Below are 16583 nucleotides of genomic sequence, written 5' to 3'. Positions count from 1 at the left end.
CTTAATCTAATTCTGTAGTCGATGTCTGTTATTTGACCGGGAGCCAGGTGAAAGCTACAACGGGAACTTGGCAGTCTCGGCAATATCGGTTACTAATTGAACGACCTTCCCAAGTAACCTAAGCTTTGTGAATCCGTTTTCTCATTTTCAAACCCGAAACAATAACAACTTTTAAATTCAGGTGTTAGAAAACAAAGTAAAAACAACAACAACAACAAAAAAAGAAAAACAAAGGGCGAGGCGCACGTAGAGGGCTAACAATCGCTAATGAGAGAGCCCGATATTGATGAAGGAAAAAACAAAAGCGAGTCTGGAGCGAGATTAAGTAAAAACTGTCAAAGAAACCCCAGAGATGGCACCTCCGCCAGCTCCAGCTCTTTCACACAGATGTCAAAAAAAGTCCTTCCATGGCGGACACGCTCTCCTTTAATTGAAAAAGGAGTGTTCACTTTGGACGGGTCTTTTTCTTACTAACAGAAAACTCCTTTTCTCTAAACTTTGCTTCCCCGCCCAGTCTGCAAACAAGAAGTCAGATTTTCCTCACTGGCTCGGAGGAGCACCGCCGAGCACAGCGGGCGTCTCAGGACGTGCGGAGCCCACAGCTGGGCGCGGTCGACGGAGGCCCAACTTGCAGCAGTGGTCTGGGCTCAAGCAGCTGCCACCGCAGAAGGCCCGCCCTCGACAGAACCAGCGGGCACCGCCCCCCATCCGACACGTTCGCACGACTTAGGGCGTGGTTGCCGGCAGCGGAGGCCTGCTTTACGGCCGTCCCTCCCTCAAGCCTTTCTTCCGGGGCGGGACTTCCTGCCCATTATTGATAGGCGCCGGGCTGCAGAGCTGGTGGCAGGATTATACAGAAAGGTCAGTCTGGCTGGCCAGACCTTATGCTCCTTGAGAGGGCACCAAGGAGGAGCTCTTACTCGCCCTCTTTTTTGTTTGTTTTTCTCTCCGCGAGGCCTCGGTTTGCGCGGACGTCTTGGCCTTTTGGCACTACCACCCACCTGAAGCTCTTCCGCTTCCTCTTTGCTCAGGCTCCGCCCCCAGCGTTCTGTGGCCATGACTACCGCCCCGCGGGACTCCCTGGTGTGGAAGCTCGCTGGGCTGCTGCGTGAGTCCGGTGAGTAGACTTCCGGTTGGGCTGGGGCGAGATGCGGTACTTCCTACCTTCCAGAGACACGCCCCGTAAGAGTCGTGGGGTTACAGCTGTTTAGGGTTCCGAGGGTTTGGGTGTCGAAGAATTCATTTCTTTACTCCTCTGGGGTTTGTTCGTTCTGTTGTTCTTTGTCTTTGACAGTCTAGATCTTAGCCATCCTTCGAGGCCAAACTCCAGTGCCACTTCCTTCATGCGTTCTCTGATACTCTCAGAGGGAAGTGATGGTTACTTGGCCGTAAGCCCCTCGAGACCAAGGACTGGTCATAATCATCGTTCTGTGGCAAAGCACTAAGTTTAACATAATTAAAAGCACGAGATTTGAAGTCAGACCCACCTGGGTTGGAATCCCAAGTCTTTCAAACTTGACCAAATTGTTTAAGTTTTCTGAGCCTTACTTTTCCTCACCAGCAGAACGACATAATGATTGTACTTATCTCAAAGGTTGCTATGGGGATTAATTTTAATTCACATAGAGCATTTAGAACAACGATTGCGTATATAGTAAGTGCTCAAAATTGGTAGTAATTATTATAATTTCTTTCCTCGGAGCCTGGGCACAGTGGAGCCATAGTCGTTGTTCAGTAATGGATGGCATTAGTTGTGGTAGAACAAGTCCTGGCTTTGAAATCAGATGGGCAACTTCCTACCAGCTGTATGATCTCAATCGAGATTCTTCTTTGAAGTCCAATTTCCTTATTTGTAAGAGAGTGTTAACAGTGCTTCTTAGGAGATTCTGATGACATTTAAATGAAGTAACATGTGTCTGGCACATATTACTCAACGTTAGCTGCCTTCCATCACTCTGCTCTCCTATTGATGGTATCTGTGGAATCTCTATAGCATTTTTACTTTCTGGCTTGTAGTATTAACTGTGCACATGTCTTATCTCCGCTTGTAGACTGGGAGGCTCTTTGAGGGTGGGGAGAATCCTTGAATCTTGTCTGTATCTCCTCAGTGTTTAGTACATAGAAAATCCTTCATACAAGGTTGTAGGATTTGATAATTTATTCAGCAGAAATCTGACTTGGTTCCAGGGGTTAGGGCTGATGGTGTGTGTGTGTGTGTGCGTTTGCACGTGCAGGGACACAAGTGACTAAAGAGGTAGCAGGAGGGAGAGTGTGGCAGTGATGGAATAGATTTGTATCTTGATTGTAGTGGTGGTTACAGGAATCTACATGTAGCAAAATAGCATAGATCTATATATACACGTTGCACCAATGCCAATTTCCTGGTTTTGATATTGTACTCCATATAAAATATAACCATTGGGGATTACATTTTAAAGGTATGAGGGACCTGTCTGTACTATTTCTGCAAAATCCTTCTAGTCAATCCTTATTTTTTCAAAAAACTTTTAAAAAATTCTCTTTGCCTACCTTGTATTTGTACTTTTTTAGTTGCAGTAATGAATACCAAAGATGCCCTCAAGGATGAGAGTCTCATTGGAGAAAGCAGTTTTAACATGGAGAGCAATAACAATACCTTAGTGCTGTAGAGTGGTTATTTCCATGACATGCATTTTAGTGTTGTTTGAAAGCTTCTGTAAGTGCGCATGTTACTTTTGCAATCAGAAAAAAAATACAGATAAAGCAATCAACTTTAATGTAAAATGAGTGATTATGGGAAAAAGTTCAGCAGTGTTGTGTGTTGAGGAAGCTTCCGGGAGAGAAGGTACGTCTCAAGCTGGGCAGAGTGGAAGGGGGTGTGTCAGAAAATGAGGAAGCTGGGAACCAAGTCGACTGTATTTCCAGCACTGTGAGTAGGCCTGGCTCTTTTGAGCAGAAGGTGAAGGAATATTTAGAAAAGTTGGAGTCTTGTAGCGAAGCAGTCTGCTATATCAGGCTGAAAAGTTAGGAGTTTCTGAAGGTAGAGGGGAGCCATTGAAGACTTTTGAGCAAGAAAGAGGTAAAAAATTTGATCCTGTAGTGGAGGATCGACAGTACGGGTTGGAGTGGGTGTGTGCTGGGGTCACAAGTCTTAGAATAAAAGGAAAGAGCCTTTTCTTATGTGCTCCTCCTGTCTGCCCCTCTCCCTGCAGGGGATGCGGTCCTGTCTGGCCGTAGCACCCTGAGCCTGCTCACTGCCGCACTGCAGCAGCTGAACCACGTATTTGAGCTGCACCTGGGGCCATGGGGCCCTGGCCAGACAGGCTTTGTGGCTCTGCCTTCCCACCCCGCCGACTCCCCGGTCGTCCTCCAGCTTCAGTTCCTCTTCGATGTGCTGCAGAAAACACTTTCACTCAAGGTTCTGGGGTGGGAATGGGGTAGGATATACAAAAAGCCCAAAAGAGCAGTGGAGGTGGGGCTGGGGGTACGGCATGAGTGCACGAAGTCTGCAGGGCCTGGATTCAGATGAGGTGAGAGCTGTGCTTGGCCGTGGTAGGGAAGAGAGGCCAAGGAAACGGACGTGTGCTGGACCTCAGTGACCTGAGTGTTTTTTTTTTTTTTTTTTTTTAGCTGGTCCATGTCCCAGGTCTTGGCCTCCCAGGGCCCATCAAAATCTTTCCATTCAAGTCCCTTCGGCAGCTGGAGGTATGGGGTGTTGGGGGATGTCGGTGCACAAAACCCAGCATGAGCAGCCATTTGGGGCAGAGAAAGAGATGTGGCCTCTTCTGGTGGGGTGTGGGGGGCAGACCTGAGTGTGCTGGTTGCTCTGCAGGGATGTGCCACCCACTCTCTTCCACCTAATGCTGCCCTGAACCATAGGTGGCTTCGTCATCTTTTCCTGCCTCCCTGTTGGGAGGCGGGGATGAGACCTCTGTCTTCTGTGAAGTTCAGTCTTCCTCCCTCCCTCCCTTCCCTTGCCCCAGCTCCGAGGTGTCCCCCTCCACTGCCTCCATGGCCTCCGTGCCATCTATTCCCAGCTGGAGACCCTGATTTGCAGCAGGAGCCTCCAGGCATTAGAGGTGAGGAGGGTGAGGGGTGAACGTGGATGCCTTGTCCTGAGGGACGTGGAGGACCAAGCTCTGGGGTTCCCCCTTCTCTGCAGCCTTCCTGCCTCCTGCCTCCCACCTCCCTCTGGACCCAGTGTCCTTGCTGCTTCTGCTGTGTTCCCACAGCACTCTGTGCCTGTCCGTATGTTTACAGTCACACCTAGCATATTGTATGCAATACCCTCATGTCTGCCTCCCCGCTCTGCCCACAGTGAACTCCTTGGGGACAGGGCCCTGGGCTTTCTTTAAGTCTTCATCTCCAGACTGAGCTCAGTGTATAAAGAGTGAATGAACGGCCCGGCTGATAGAGCGTGGTCTTGGCATGGTAGGGAGGGGAGAGTGGAGGTAACAGCACCTGCCTGCCTGCGCAGGAGCTCCTTTCAGCCTGCGGTGGTGACCTCTGCTCCGCCCTGCCCTGGCTGGCTCTGCTCTCTGCCGACTTCAGCTACAACACTCTGACTGCCTTAGACAGCTCCCTGGTGAGTGAGCCTCAGAAGGGGCTTTGGGGAACTGAGGAACGCCAGGGATGGGTCCTTAGGGAGGAGGGCCAGTTGGCTGCCTGGGGGCGTCCCATTTTTCACTTCCTTTTCCCATCCCCCCTCAGCGTCTCTTGTCAGCTCTGCGCTTCTTGAGCCTGAGCCACAATCAGGTCCAGGACTGTGAGGATTTCCTGATGGTGAGTAGGAACAGCCTGGCTGGCCCCAGCTACTGGGGCCTCTGATTGTTCTACTCTGACCCTCTCTCCTGGACTCCTTTTGCTCCCACCTTGCCCTTGCCCTCGCCCCCAGGCCCCTAACCCCCTCGGAGTCACATTCTGGGAGGTGATACTGTTTGGAGGCACAGATTCCAGCATAAGACAAAGCAGTGTTCAAATCTCAACTCCTATCCCTGTGTGATTTGGGACAAATTAGTTAGTCTCTCAATTTCTTTATCTGTAAAGTGCACATCCTAGGAGTACCTACTTTTATAGTATTAAAATGATTATGAACGGTATCTGATGTTACTTAGCCCAGTGCCTAGCTCCGAAAAGGGTAGCTTTCATGGTGAGGATGAAGGACACTTCTCCCATGTCTCCCTGTTAGATAAAGCTGGATACTAGTTAAAATGGTAATAAACTATTTGTGATATTTAATTAGTAGTAAAACTAGTTTAATCAGTAATAAGCTATTCAGCGTGAACTGAACTCAAGTTTGATTTGTGCATTGGTGGGCGTTTTCAAAGGAGAGTGAGCTAGTGGAAAGGGGGACGATGGGGGGCTTGAGCAGATTCTCTCCTTGACCAAACTCTAGATGAGTTCCTCTGAAGTCAGGGAAGTGGAAATTTACAAAAAGCAGGAAACGGACATTGATCTGTGTGAAACCTGTCTGGTTTGCTAACTGGCACTTTTCGAAGTCCCATATGGAGGCTGGGAGACCTGGGCCCTATCTTCAGGCGTTGGCTGGAGCAAACTAAATCCTTCTGGCAGCCTTGAGTTTTTCTGGGCAGCAGTGTAAGGGGACTGGAGTTGTCATTCTGGAGCTATCAGAAACTGGTAGATTTGTGCAAGCCTTAATGTGGGGGGAGGTGGGGGGGATGAAATCATTTGTGCTGACAGTCTGCAGTCTTTATAGGCCAAGGTTGAGGCCTAGTCGAGAAGAGGGTTCAGAGGAGCCTGACTAGAGTTTGGTCAAGGAGAGAATCTTCCTCACCCCCACCCGCTCCCAGGACTTGTCTGAGCTCTGCCATCTGGACATTTCCTATAACCATCTGCGTCTGGTGCCGAGAATGGGACCCTCGGGGGCTGCTCTGGGGACCCTGATACTGCGAGGCAATGAGCTCCAGAGCCTGCACGGTGAGTGGGGGAGATGGGGCGGCCAGGCTGTAGGGGAGGACGGGGCAGACGTGGAGGGGAACGGTGGCAGTGTGAGACTCAGGGCGGCCTGGGACCCGTGTGCCCCCAGAGCCTCTCATGCGGCCTTCGGGCAGGTCTGAGGTGCCCAGGCTGGCCTTTCTGCTGTGCCCCCCACCCCCTCCACTCTTGCTCACCCGCATGCCCCTCCTCCCCTCTCACCCCTGCCCCAGGCCTGGAGCAGCTGCGGAACCTGCGGCACCTGGATGTGGCCTACAACCTGCTGGAAAGACACAGGGAGCTGTCGCCGCTGTGGCTGCTGGCTGAGCTCCGCAAGGTGAGGACCCAGGAGCTAGCTTTGCGCCCCTCCTTCCCCCCCTCGCCCCGCCCATGCTGAGTCGCTCAGCATCCCTCCTCACATGGGGGTGCCCAGGGCCTGCCTCAGCCTCCTCTTCCTGTCCCCAGCTCTGCCTGGAGGGGAACCCTTTGTGGTTCCACCCGGAGCACCGAGCGGCCACCGCCCGGTGCTTGTCACCCCGTGCCAGGGACGCTGCTGCTGGGGTGAGTGGTCTTCCCGCGTCTGCTCTGCCTTCCCTTTCCTGCCCAGGCCTCCCCAGCCCCTGCACCCTCTTGCCTCTCCACCCCCATCACTAGGCTAGGGACCAAGGCCTCGGACCCCCTGCGTATCATGCTGTTCCCCCTCGCCGACCCTGCTGGTGCTTACAGGGCTAGGAGGACCCCCAGCCCTGGCTTGGGGCTCCCCAGGGCGTGTGCTCCCCACCGACACTACCCTCCCCTTTTATCTTCACTCAGTTCCTTCTTGATGGGAAGGCCTTGTCACTGACTGATTTTCAGGTTCGTGTGGTGGGAATGATGGTGGGATCGACTTGGGAGGATGTGAAGGGAGGGCACTGGCTGAGGAAAATAGAGGGCTGTTCAGGAGGGGGCCGCCTGCTTAGCTGGCTAGCGGGTCCCGTCCCTCAGCTAGCTCGGGGGGACAGAGGTGCTCCCTGGCTCCGACCTCTTTCTCCTTCCTGTTGCCCCACGCCAGACCTCCCCATCCTCAGGCCTTGGCCCCATGGCCCCACCTCTGCCCCGGCCGGTGGGGAGTACCACGGAAACCTCCGGCGGCGCTGACTTGAGTGACAGCCCCTCGTCGGGGGGCGTTGTGGTCCAGCCCCCGGTTCGTAAGGTTAAGGTAAACGGTGTCCTAGGCTGCCTCGTGCCCGGGGTTGGGTGCCTCAATGGCGGCTCTGGTTAGCCAATGCACTGGGAGTAAGTAAGGGCTTATCCTTGCCTGTGGGTGGGTATTTTGGGCAGGTTGGGTGGCAGGCCCCTGGCTTTCATAGAATGTGGTCCCTCTACCCAACCTCAGAGCCGAGTCCGTGTGAGGCGGGCGAGTATCTCGGAACCCAGTGATACGGACCCGGAGCCCCGGACTCTGGACCCCTCCCCGGCTGGTGAGTTAGCCCACCGCCAGCCCCCCTGCCCCCGTCCAGTGCGCTCCAGTCTTCTGGCTGGGAGGACTTTTATTTTTGGTGGAGTGGAGCATTGTGAGGGGCCTCGTCCTTCCTCTTTCCTTTTAGTCTGGGGAAAGGAGAAGAGACTGCTCCTGGGCAGCACTTTCCAAAGGGTTTTTCAAAGAACACTGTTTTTGTCGGATGTCAGAGGTCAGGTGATGAAAGGATTCCGTGGCCCGATCAGTCTGGGAAAAGCTGTGTTAAACGAGAGTTAAGTAGTTTCTTCAGGACGTCTTAGGACCTTAAATGTGCAGCTCGGTCTGTCCAGTCTCCCAAAGCAGCAGGTGCTGCGTGCTTCTGAGTCGCACGTGGCCACGGTGTCCCACAGAAGGCGCTTTGGGCCGTGCTCCCTCTGACCTGGCTCTCCCTCTGCTGTCGCAGCCCCTTTTCCTTCACCCTGAGGGGCACGCTCAGGAGAGGCCAGGGCCGCCGGGGACTGTGGCGGTCCGGGCTCGCTAAGCTGCTCTCCCCCGCCTGCCCAGGGTGGTTTGTGCAGCAGCATCGGGAGCTGGAGCTCATGAACAGCTTCCGGGACCGGTTTGGCCGTGACTGGCTGCAGTACAGGAATCACCTGCAGGCCTCTGGGACCCCTGCCTTAGGGACCGTGCATCCGGGCACCCCGAGCCCAGAGACTGTATGCAGCCCTCCGCCCCCTGAGACGGAGTCTGCACAGGAAGAGGCAGAGGAGGTCGAGGTGGAGCCGGAGCCGCGGGAGGAAGAGGAGGGAGGGGAAGAGGAAGAGGAGGAGGAGGAGGGGCAGGAGCCACGCGGAGTGGAGGGTGAGTGCGCGGTGGGCGTGGAGGCTGGGGCCGGTGGTGGGGCGCGTCTGGGAGTTAGGAGACCCCAGGTGCGGGGTGGCTGACCCCTTGGGAATGGACGGCCACCCCACGGGGGGCAGAGTCTTGGCTGCCTGTGTCTCCTTACAGGGTCCCTCTCTTGGTCTCTCCTCAGTGGAGCTCTGCCGTCCCATGTTGGTGTGTCCCCTGGAGGGGCCCGAGGGCTTGCGGGGCAGGGAATGCTTTCTCTGGGTCACTGCTGGCCACCTGTTTGAGGTGGAGCTCCAAGCAGCTCGAACCCTGGAACGGCTTGAGCTCCAGAGTCTGGAGGCAGCTGAGATAGAGGCTGAGACCCAGACCCAGAACGAGCCGGCGCCCGAGGTGAGCGATGGGAGCCGGGCTTCTGGAAGCGGTGCTGGGCTTCTTCGGGAGCCAGCTCTGACAGCGTGGCGTCGGGTGCCAGGCACTGGGCGGCGTGCTTCCCACACTCTCTCTGAGCTTAGAGCCTCGGAGGGGCGCTGAGCGGGGCAGGGTGGGCCCCAGGCGGCCTGGGAGGCTGGGCTGAGGAGCAGAGCTCCTGGGCTGGAGCATGGCGGTCAGCAGAAGCATTCTGACGGAGTCCAGAGCTTTGTTTTCCTCCACGCTCTCAGTATAACCCTCATCCCTCCGACCCCCTCTTCCTGTGCAGGGCTCAGATCCACGCCCTGGGGCCCCCGTCCTCGTTCTCCGCTTCTCCTACATCTGTCCCGAGCGGCAGTTGCGTCGCTATTTGGTGCTGGAGCCAGATGCCCAGGCCGCTGTCCAGGTGACGGGGCCTGGCGTGGGGCCCAGGAGGCTGTGGGAAGTTGGAAGCCCGAGGGCTGGGGTCCTGCTCATGGCGCTGTTTGGCCCGCCCTGTTTCAGGAGCTGCTGGCTGTGTTGACCCCAGCAGCCACCTTGGGGAAGCATCAGCTTGGGGAAGCGAGGGACCCTCCCGGCGGCAGACTCCAGTGTCTGCGCTGTGGCCATGAGTTCAAGCCAGAGGAGCCCAGGTCGGGACTGGACGGTGGGGAAGGCTGGAGGCCTCTGTTCCGGAAGACAGGTACCAGCCCTGCCCTTGACCCCCCTACCCACGCGCCTCCTGCTGCTTCAGGGAAAATGGTTTTGAGGTGGGAGTGGGGAGGGGGAGCCCAAGGGCAGAAAGGAGCGGGGACCAACTTTTCTGCGTGGAGGAAAAATTAAAACCCAAAAAAGAAAGAAAAGAAATTACATCCTTTTTCCCCCTTTAAAGTCAGGAAATACCGTCTCTGTAACTGCTTAAACATAGCCATTAATTTTTCATGACTTGGAGCCTTCCCCGCCTTCTTTGGACTAATTGTCAGAAACTCCGTAACCCTCCTGAGCCCCCGCTGCGGCGCTGGGTCGCCTTGCCGCTGAGTACGATGCTGTGGGAGTTGGCTTAGACTGTCCTTCCCTGACTGACCTTGTGAGCTACTTGATACCCAGTAGTGCCTCGTGGCGTCTCTTCACATCCTGTTCTCTAAGACGAGAGGTTTTTCCATTACAGACCAGTCAAAAACCATGTCTTTGAAGACACTGAAGAAGAAAGAAATATGTTTGGTAACACCTGCGTTGAAATGTATGATTTTTTTTTTTGCGGTACACGGGCTTCTCACTGCCGTGGCCTCTCTCGCTGCGGAGCACAGGCTGAGCGGCCATGGCTCACGGGCCCAGCTGCTCCGCGGCATGCGGGATCCTCCCGGACCGGGGCACGAACCCGCGTCCCCTGCATCGGCAGGCGGACTCTCAACCACTGCGCCACCAGGGAAGCCCAAATGTATGATTTTTTTCGTCACTTTTCCCTTCTTGGCAGCAGCTGGAGCAGGGGTTTAAATTTTATTCAGAAAATTGAGCCCTCTCCATCCCGCACCCTGAATTTGCCCTGGCAGCCGCAGGCCCCCAAGGCCCAGCAGCACAGTGTGTGCAACGGAAAGAGCCCCACACTGTCCCCGACCCTGTCTGTACACCATGGGTCATGTGGCCCTGGGAGTCCTTTCGGTGGTGGCATTCGTCATGAACATTCCTATGTGCTCCATTCTCTTTTGATTTGAGCCTCAGTCACCTCATCTGAGCAAAGAAGAGAACGGACTTGCCCCGTGGCGTTAGGAGGTTTAAAAGTGACAGAACAGCACCAGGCACAATTGCCTGGCACAGAACCAAGGACCTCCACAAATGGTAGCTGCTGCTATGACCCTCCAGCCATGTGGTCTTGGGCAGGGTGTATCAGTCATTTGATCTTTGCTTTCCTCACTTGCAAAACGGGCTCAGGAGAGTTTTTGTTTCGTTTTTTGTTTGTGGTACGCGGGCCTCTCACTGTTGTGGCCTCTCCCGTTGCGGAGCAACAGGCTCCGGATCCGCAGGCTCAGTGGCCATGGCTCACGGGGCCAGCCGCTCCACAGCATGTGGGATCTTCCCGGACTGGGGCACGAACCCGTGTCCCCTGCATCGGCAGGCGGACTCTCAACCACTGCGCCACCAGGGAAGCCCTCAGGAGAGTTTTGATACAACGTCAAAGGGTCTAGCACGTCCCCAGTGCGTTGTAGCTGCTCAAAGAATGTTTCCTTTCTCATCGCTGATCTGTGTCCTGGGATCTTTACCCGATTCCATTCCCTCGTCCTGACCACCCTCTAAGATAGATACCGTCATCATCCCCATCTCACAGATGAGGCACCAGGCACAGAGCGCTTAGGTGACTTATCACAGTTGCTTGGATGACAGCCTTCAAGTACTGGAGCCTGGAATCAGACCCTTATCTGTTGATTTGGGGCTTTCAGACATCAAGTATATGCCCAGCCCAAGGCTGTGAGAGGGACCCAGAGCAAGGCCTGGCTGAGTTTGGCCCTCTCTGAGGCAGCCTGAGATGAGAAGGCAGGGTGTGTTGAGGTTGTGGGCCGAGGCTCCAGGCTTGCTCACCCCTCACTGGGGTGGGGAGCAATTGGTCAGCAGCCGCTCCTGCATAGGGCATCGGGTGGGTTGGGAGCGTCTAGAGCTAGCGTGTGAAGCTGGAGATGGGGGAGTGGGGAGGGAGTGCTATGAGCACAGCAAGGGGGTGTGGTGCTGTGTGTGTGATTCATGGGACTGTGCCCATCCTTCCTCCAGAATCGCCTGCTGTGTGTCCAAACTGTGGTAGTGATCACGTGGTTCTCCTGTGCCCTGGAACCCCCAGTGGGAAACGGAGGCAGGGAGAGCAATCGCCGGCCCCCTCGCAGTCTCCGAGCCCCGTCCACGGCCCTCCTGGCCACAGTGCCTACGGTACCAGGGCCGGCAGTGCCCCATCTCAGGCACCGGCCTCCCGTGACCGCCACAGTTGGAGCCTCAGCCCCCGTGAGTCTAGGCGAACAGAGACGGGGATGTTCGGGGGAGGGGCACTGGAGCCAGGGTGGCCGGTGCAGGCTGACGGCCCACTGCTTGCCCCCAGCCCCTGAGCGCCATGGCCTCCGCTCTGTGGACCACCGACTCCGGCTCTTCCTGGACGTCGAGGTGTTCACCGATGCCCAAGAGGAGTTCCAGTGCTGCCTCAAGGTCTGTGCCAGCCTGGCTTTGCCCTGTGCCCCCAACTGACCAGGGTTCCCGCCTGTTTCCACCACAGCAAAGTGTGTCCAGGCGGTTGTGCTGGAGCCTCCAGGTCTGGCTTCTGGTTTAAACTCTGGCAGCTGCTCTCAGTGTGACTGTGAATATGTTTCTTGGTATTTGAGTCTCCGTTGTCTCCCCTCTACCACGGGGAGGATACTGCCTACCTCACGGGGTGTGGAGCACACGTGAGAGCCGATGTTTGCAGGCTGCGTGGTGCAGCCCCTGGCTCTTAGTAAATAGGGTCTCCGGCCATTATTGTATATCCCCCACGCCATCAGACCCTCTCTGTGAAGCTCTGAGCAGTTGCAGGACACTAAGGATCTAGAGTACATGGGTCTCGCCCTCCATCTTCTCCTCTGGTGTGAGGAGCAGTCAGTCATGACGCGGTGTGAAGGTGCTGGAATCAGGCTCAGGCCGTAGAGGGGCATCTGACCCAGCCTGTGTGGGCCAGGGAAGCTTCCCCTTCGTGTGGTGGTGGCTAAACTAGTCTTGAAGGATGAGTTACAGAGGAGGGCGGAAAAGAATGTTCTAGGACAAGGAAGCAGCAAATGCATGGAGGCCTGAGAGAGTAGCTAGTGGAGAGAACTGGCCATGATTGGGACAGCCACGGGGTGGGGGCCTGAGAGGAGTCTGAACAGGCAGGCGGGGGTCATTCAGGAGCATTGTCTTGTGTTGGCCACGGAGTTTGGACTTGACCCTGAGTCTTGCGGGAGCCACTGCAGGCCTTGGAAGCAGGGGAGCGGCAATTGGTTTTTTGTTTGGGCACAGTTGTTCTGTCAGAGGGTGGATTGGAGGGGGCGAGATGACAGGCAGGGAGACCTGCTGAGAGCCTGCCGTGGGTCTGAGTGCAGGCGGGCCTGTGGGATAGAGAGCAAGGCTGATGGAGAGCCTGGGATGGACGCGCAGTGTCACCGGTAGCTTGGCCCTCAGCCTGGCAGCCGCCTCTCTAGTTCTCTCTGTTTCACATCAACTTCCTCTTCTCCTTAGGTGCCAGTGGTGTTGGCAGGGCACCCTGGGGAGTTTCTGTGTCTCGTGGTTGTGTCTGATCACAGGCTCTACGTGTTGAAGGTGACAGGGGAGATCCGGTGAGTGAGCGGGGCCATGGCCAGGGAGGGGTCCGTCCGGGGCCCCCATGCTCTCACTCTGCTCTCACTCATTCCTGCCGCTCTGCCCTCACTGTCTCCACAGCGGGCCTCCGGCTGGCTGGCTGCAGCCGACCCTGGCCATTCCCCTGCAGGATCTGAGTAGCATAGAGCTGGGCCTGGCAGGACAGAGCCTGCGGCTGGAGTGGGCGGCCGGGGCAGGTGGCTGTGTCCTGCTGCCCCGAGATGCCAGGCACTGCCGGGCCTTCCTGGAGGAACTTACGGGTGAGAGAGGGAAGGGGGAGGAGGGAGGGTGGGGTGGGGGCCGAGGGCCACAGCGCCAGCTCTGGTGCCCGCAGCGGAGACAGCCAGGTAACGGGACCCATCCCTCTTGGAAGTTCCGCAGTGCAGAGGATGGGAAGGTGTTGAGAGGTTGGGATGGAGTCTTTGAGGGCTCCCTGTCCCTGGCTGGCTCTGTCCAGATGTCTTGCAGTCTCTGCCCCCCACCCGGAGGAGCAGCGTCAGCGCCACGGAGGAGGAGGTGACCCCGAAGCATCGGCTCTGGTGAGTCGATAAGGAGGCTGAGGCCAGGCTGAGGCCCAGATGGCTGCTCGTGGAGCACAGGCCCTCTCTCCACAAGCCCCTGGTCGGGCCCTGAGCGCCCATGCCTCCTGACCAGGGCCTGGCCTTCTCCCCACTCTACCCCGTTGTGGTACTTCCCATCCCCTGGCTGACTACTCCTTCCTGGGCCTGCCGCCTTCTCCCCAGGCCGTTGCTAGAGACAGACCCTTCCTTGGAGCCTCTCCGGTTCTTCTATCTTCAGGCATTCCTGGTTGAAGGTGAGGCCACCGCCCCGGCCCCCCAGCCCCCCAGCGCCTCTCCATGCCTTTGTAGCAATTCTCAGTGCTGGGATGTGGACTTCCCACCCAAATAACAGCCTCGGTGTTCCCGGCCCCTCTGAGAGGGGCCAGGAGGTGCCCTGGGGCGTCCATGGCTCAGAGACCTTTGCTTCTGGGCCCAGATCGTCTGGGTCTGCTCCACCTCTTCCTTGTGGTGAAGATGAGAGCTGGTCCTTTCCGACGGGGAGGTGGGGTGGTCGGGCAGGTCCCCTTCGTCTTGGGCCTCAGCGGTCTTGGAGGCTGGAGAGCCCTGGCATTTGGGAAAGGGGGGGCCTTGGCCCCCAGAGGCACAGGCCGTGTTGTGGCTGCCTCAGTGTGGTCACTCCTCTTCTGAGCAGCGCTGGGACACTGCCTGGGGATCTGGGCTCTTCCATGGCCTTCTCCTCCGGGCCTCACCCTGCCTCTTTCTCTCTAGGGCCTTCTACCTGCCCTGTGTCCCTGTTGCTGACTCTGTCCACCCTGTACCTGTTAGAGGAGGACCCTATAGGGTCCCAGGCAGAGCCCCCTCTTCCAGCGGCGTCGGGCGAAGCCTCTGAGAAGGCCCCACCCCCCGGGCCAGGCCCTTCAGTGCATGTCAGGGAGCAGCAGGCACTCAGCAGCCTGAGCTCCGTGCTGCTGTATCGCGTGGCCCCGGAGCACCTGCGGCTGGTCTTCTACGACGAGGTGTGGGAGCATGTGAGAGGGACAGGGGCAGTGTGTGTGTGTGTGTGTGTGTGTGTGTGTGTGTGTCGGACTGTATGGAACTTACCATGGGCAGTCAAGGTAGGGGGGAACACAGAGGATTAGGGTGCAGGGAACCGGGAGGCTGTCATGGGGGGGTTGGACAGTAGGGAGGGAGGCAGTTGTAGGCAGCAGAAACACCCTGGACTTGAAGCCCAGCCTTGTGTTAGCTGAGAGGCCCTCCGGAAGCACCCGGCTACTTGGAGTTCGTGTCTGCTGGGCCCATGTGCCAGCCGTGTGATCTTTACAGCCTGCACGCGAGGAGGCACTGCGATTATTAGTCCCGTGACAGTTGAGGACACTGAGGCTTGGGGATGTTAACCAACCTGCCCAGGTCACACGTGGCAGAGCCAGGACTGAAGCCCAGGCAGTTCCTTGGAATTGACTCCAGAACTGATGATATTCTGGAAACAGGAAGGATTAAAGAAACCAGGTGGTAAATGCGAAAGCCCTTTTGGGGCCTTCAGTCAAGGCTGGTTGGGTTCTGTTTAAAAAACTGAGTCAGGATCTTTTATGGGGAGTGACACGGGCTTGGGGATGAGAAGAGGCCATGAACCAGGGAGGGGCAGTGGGTCCTCCTGAGGCCTTCCCTGCCTCCCCTGCTCTGGTGTGGCCCTTGTGAGTCTCACCTCACTACCGGTTGTCTGCCAGGTGTCCCGGCTGGAGAGCTTTTGGGCACTCCATGTTGTGTGTCCGGAGCAGCTGACGGCCCTGCTGGCCTGGATCCGGGAGCCCTGGGAGGAGTTGTTTTCCATCGGACTCCGAACTGTGACCCAAGAGGCTCTAGACCTTGGCCAGTGAGGCTGCCATGCTGGCCCCGCCCCCGGCCTCAGGAGCCATGGCTACAGATGTTCTCTCTCCAGACTCTGGCTGCGGACTTCTCTGGCCTTTGGGCACTGGTCAGCAAGGCCCCAGATGACCCACAACTCAGGGGCAGGGCGAGAGGACTGGTCCAGCCTCCAGATGACCTGGCCCGAGGGAATGGGCTGAGTGGTCAGAAGGAATGTTTCTCCTGCACTTTTTCTCAGGTATCAATAAAGTTGTTTCCATTCCGGATGCCATGGTTGCAGTTGGATGTGTCACTCGTGAGGCCTGCTGTTCCCCTACTACTTCTAACAGAAACTGCCCCTCCCTTGGCTCTTCCCCAACGGACAGGCCAAGCAGCCTGTTTGAACTGTGAGACCCCATCTTCCAACCCTGCTTTTTGCCCCTGCTGATGGGATCCAGTAGGACTCCTACCCATGGGCACCAGTCCTCAGCCAGCAGCCCCTGTCATGAGGCCTGGTGTGGAAATCACTGCCTAACAAAGAGCTGGGACACTTACATTGTCACTCTCCTGAGTTTCAGCTGGGAACTAACGAGACTCTCAGGCCATTGGCAGTGGGAGCTGAATACGAGTGCGACTGGGGAGCGGGTTCGTGGAGCCGGGCTTTGGAGGGAGGGCAGCCACCTGGTGGTTTCTGTTCCTGCCTTCTTGTCAGTACTGCCTCACTCAGCCCAGGGGCCTGGTTGGGTTGACCCCACTCCTTTCCCTGTGTCTCTGTGGCTGTGGTGATCGGTTCAGGAATTCCCATGTGGCCCGGTTTGGCCTACCAAGGCCCAGTCCTGGCCTTTTGCTGGAACAGCCGAGAAAGATGCAGGTTTCCCCCAGGAGGGCTGAGAGGATGAGCCTGCAGCTGCTGGCCCTGAGGGGAGGTGGAACCATGCCGAGACAGGGAGGCAGAGCTGAGAGGTGGGGCAAGCAAGGCCAAGTCTGGGAGGTGCCCGTGGAGTCCTTGGGTCCAGAGTGACCGCAGGCAGATAGCCCTGGAATTTTAGGTTATGTGAACCAAAGGGGAGCCCCTCCTTTTTTCTGTTCGGCTTAAGCTAATTTGAGCCGAATGTGAGCCACTGAAAGGGTCCTAACTACATACACACACCCCTATTCTGACTTGACCCAGCCTGAGTAGGGATCTGTTTCCTGCACCCAAGAATGAACACAAGGGGAGTAGTGGCTCCCACACGTTCGTGTAGAGAGGTCCTGGTAAAAGGGCTTGGGAAGGGAGTGTGGGGATTCCCGTT

At 56.8% G+C, this 16583-nt stretch overlaps 1 protein-coding gene across 6 annotated transcripts; it reads left to right on the top strand.

The window, feature by feature from the left end:
- The first annotated feature begins 802 nt into the window (after positions 1 to 802).
- On the top strand, positions 803 to 15578 carry STK11IP (serine/threonine kinase 11 interacting protein). 6 transcript variants are annotated; one of them, XR_004350791.1, is made up of 26 exons: positions 803 to 861; positions 1032 to 1117; positions 3192 to 3397; positions 3610 to 3684; positions 3963 to 4058; positions 4415 to 4564; positions 4690 to 4761; positions 5790 to 5916; positions 6147 to 6250; positions 6379 to 6474; positions 6727 to 6768; positions 6965 to 7111; positions 7289 to 7373; positions 7916 to 8212; positions 8385 to 8590; positions 8898 to 9014; positions 9113 to 9290; positions 11348 to 11572; positions 11667 to 11770; positions 12809 to 12906; positions 13010 to 13188; positions 13386 to 13467; positions 13672 to 13742; positions 14218 to 14465; positions 14773 to 14958; positions 15174 to 15311. XR_004350791.1 is itself a non-coding variant. In XM_032638086.1 (25 exons), exons 2-25 carry the CDS (start codon positions 1057 to 1059, stop codon positions 15321 to 15323), a joined length of 3174 nt encoding a protein of 1057 aa, XP_032493977.1. In that variant the 5' UTR covers positions 803 to 861; positions 1032 to 1056; the 3' UTR covers positions 15324 to 15578. The 6 variants fall into 6 exon arrangements, 4 of the variants coding, with proteins under 4 accessions (XP_032493977.1, XP_032493975.1, XP_032493976.1 ...); XM_032638086.1 differs by lacking the exon at positions 14773 to 14958 and having other exon boundaries at positions 4457 to 4564; positions 15174 to 15578; XM_032638084.1 differs by lacking the exon at positions 14773 to 14958 and having other exon boundaries at positions 15174 to 15578.
- Positions 15579 to 16583: the final 1005 nt, after the last annotated feature.

Source organism: Phocoena sinus, chromosome 7 (genome assembly GCF_008692025.1).
Source record: "Phocoena sinus isolate mPhoSin1 chromosome 7, mPhoSin1.pri, whole genome shotgun sequence".
Taxonomy (NCBI): Eukaryota; Metazoa; Chordata; class Mammalia; order Artiodactyla; family Phocoenidae; genus Phocoena; species Phocoena sinus.
This window is presented reverse-complemented; position numbering and strand designations above follow the sequence as displayed.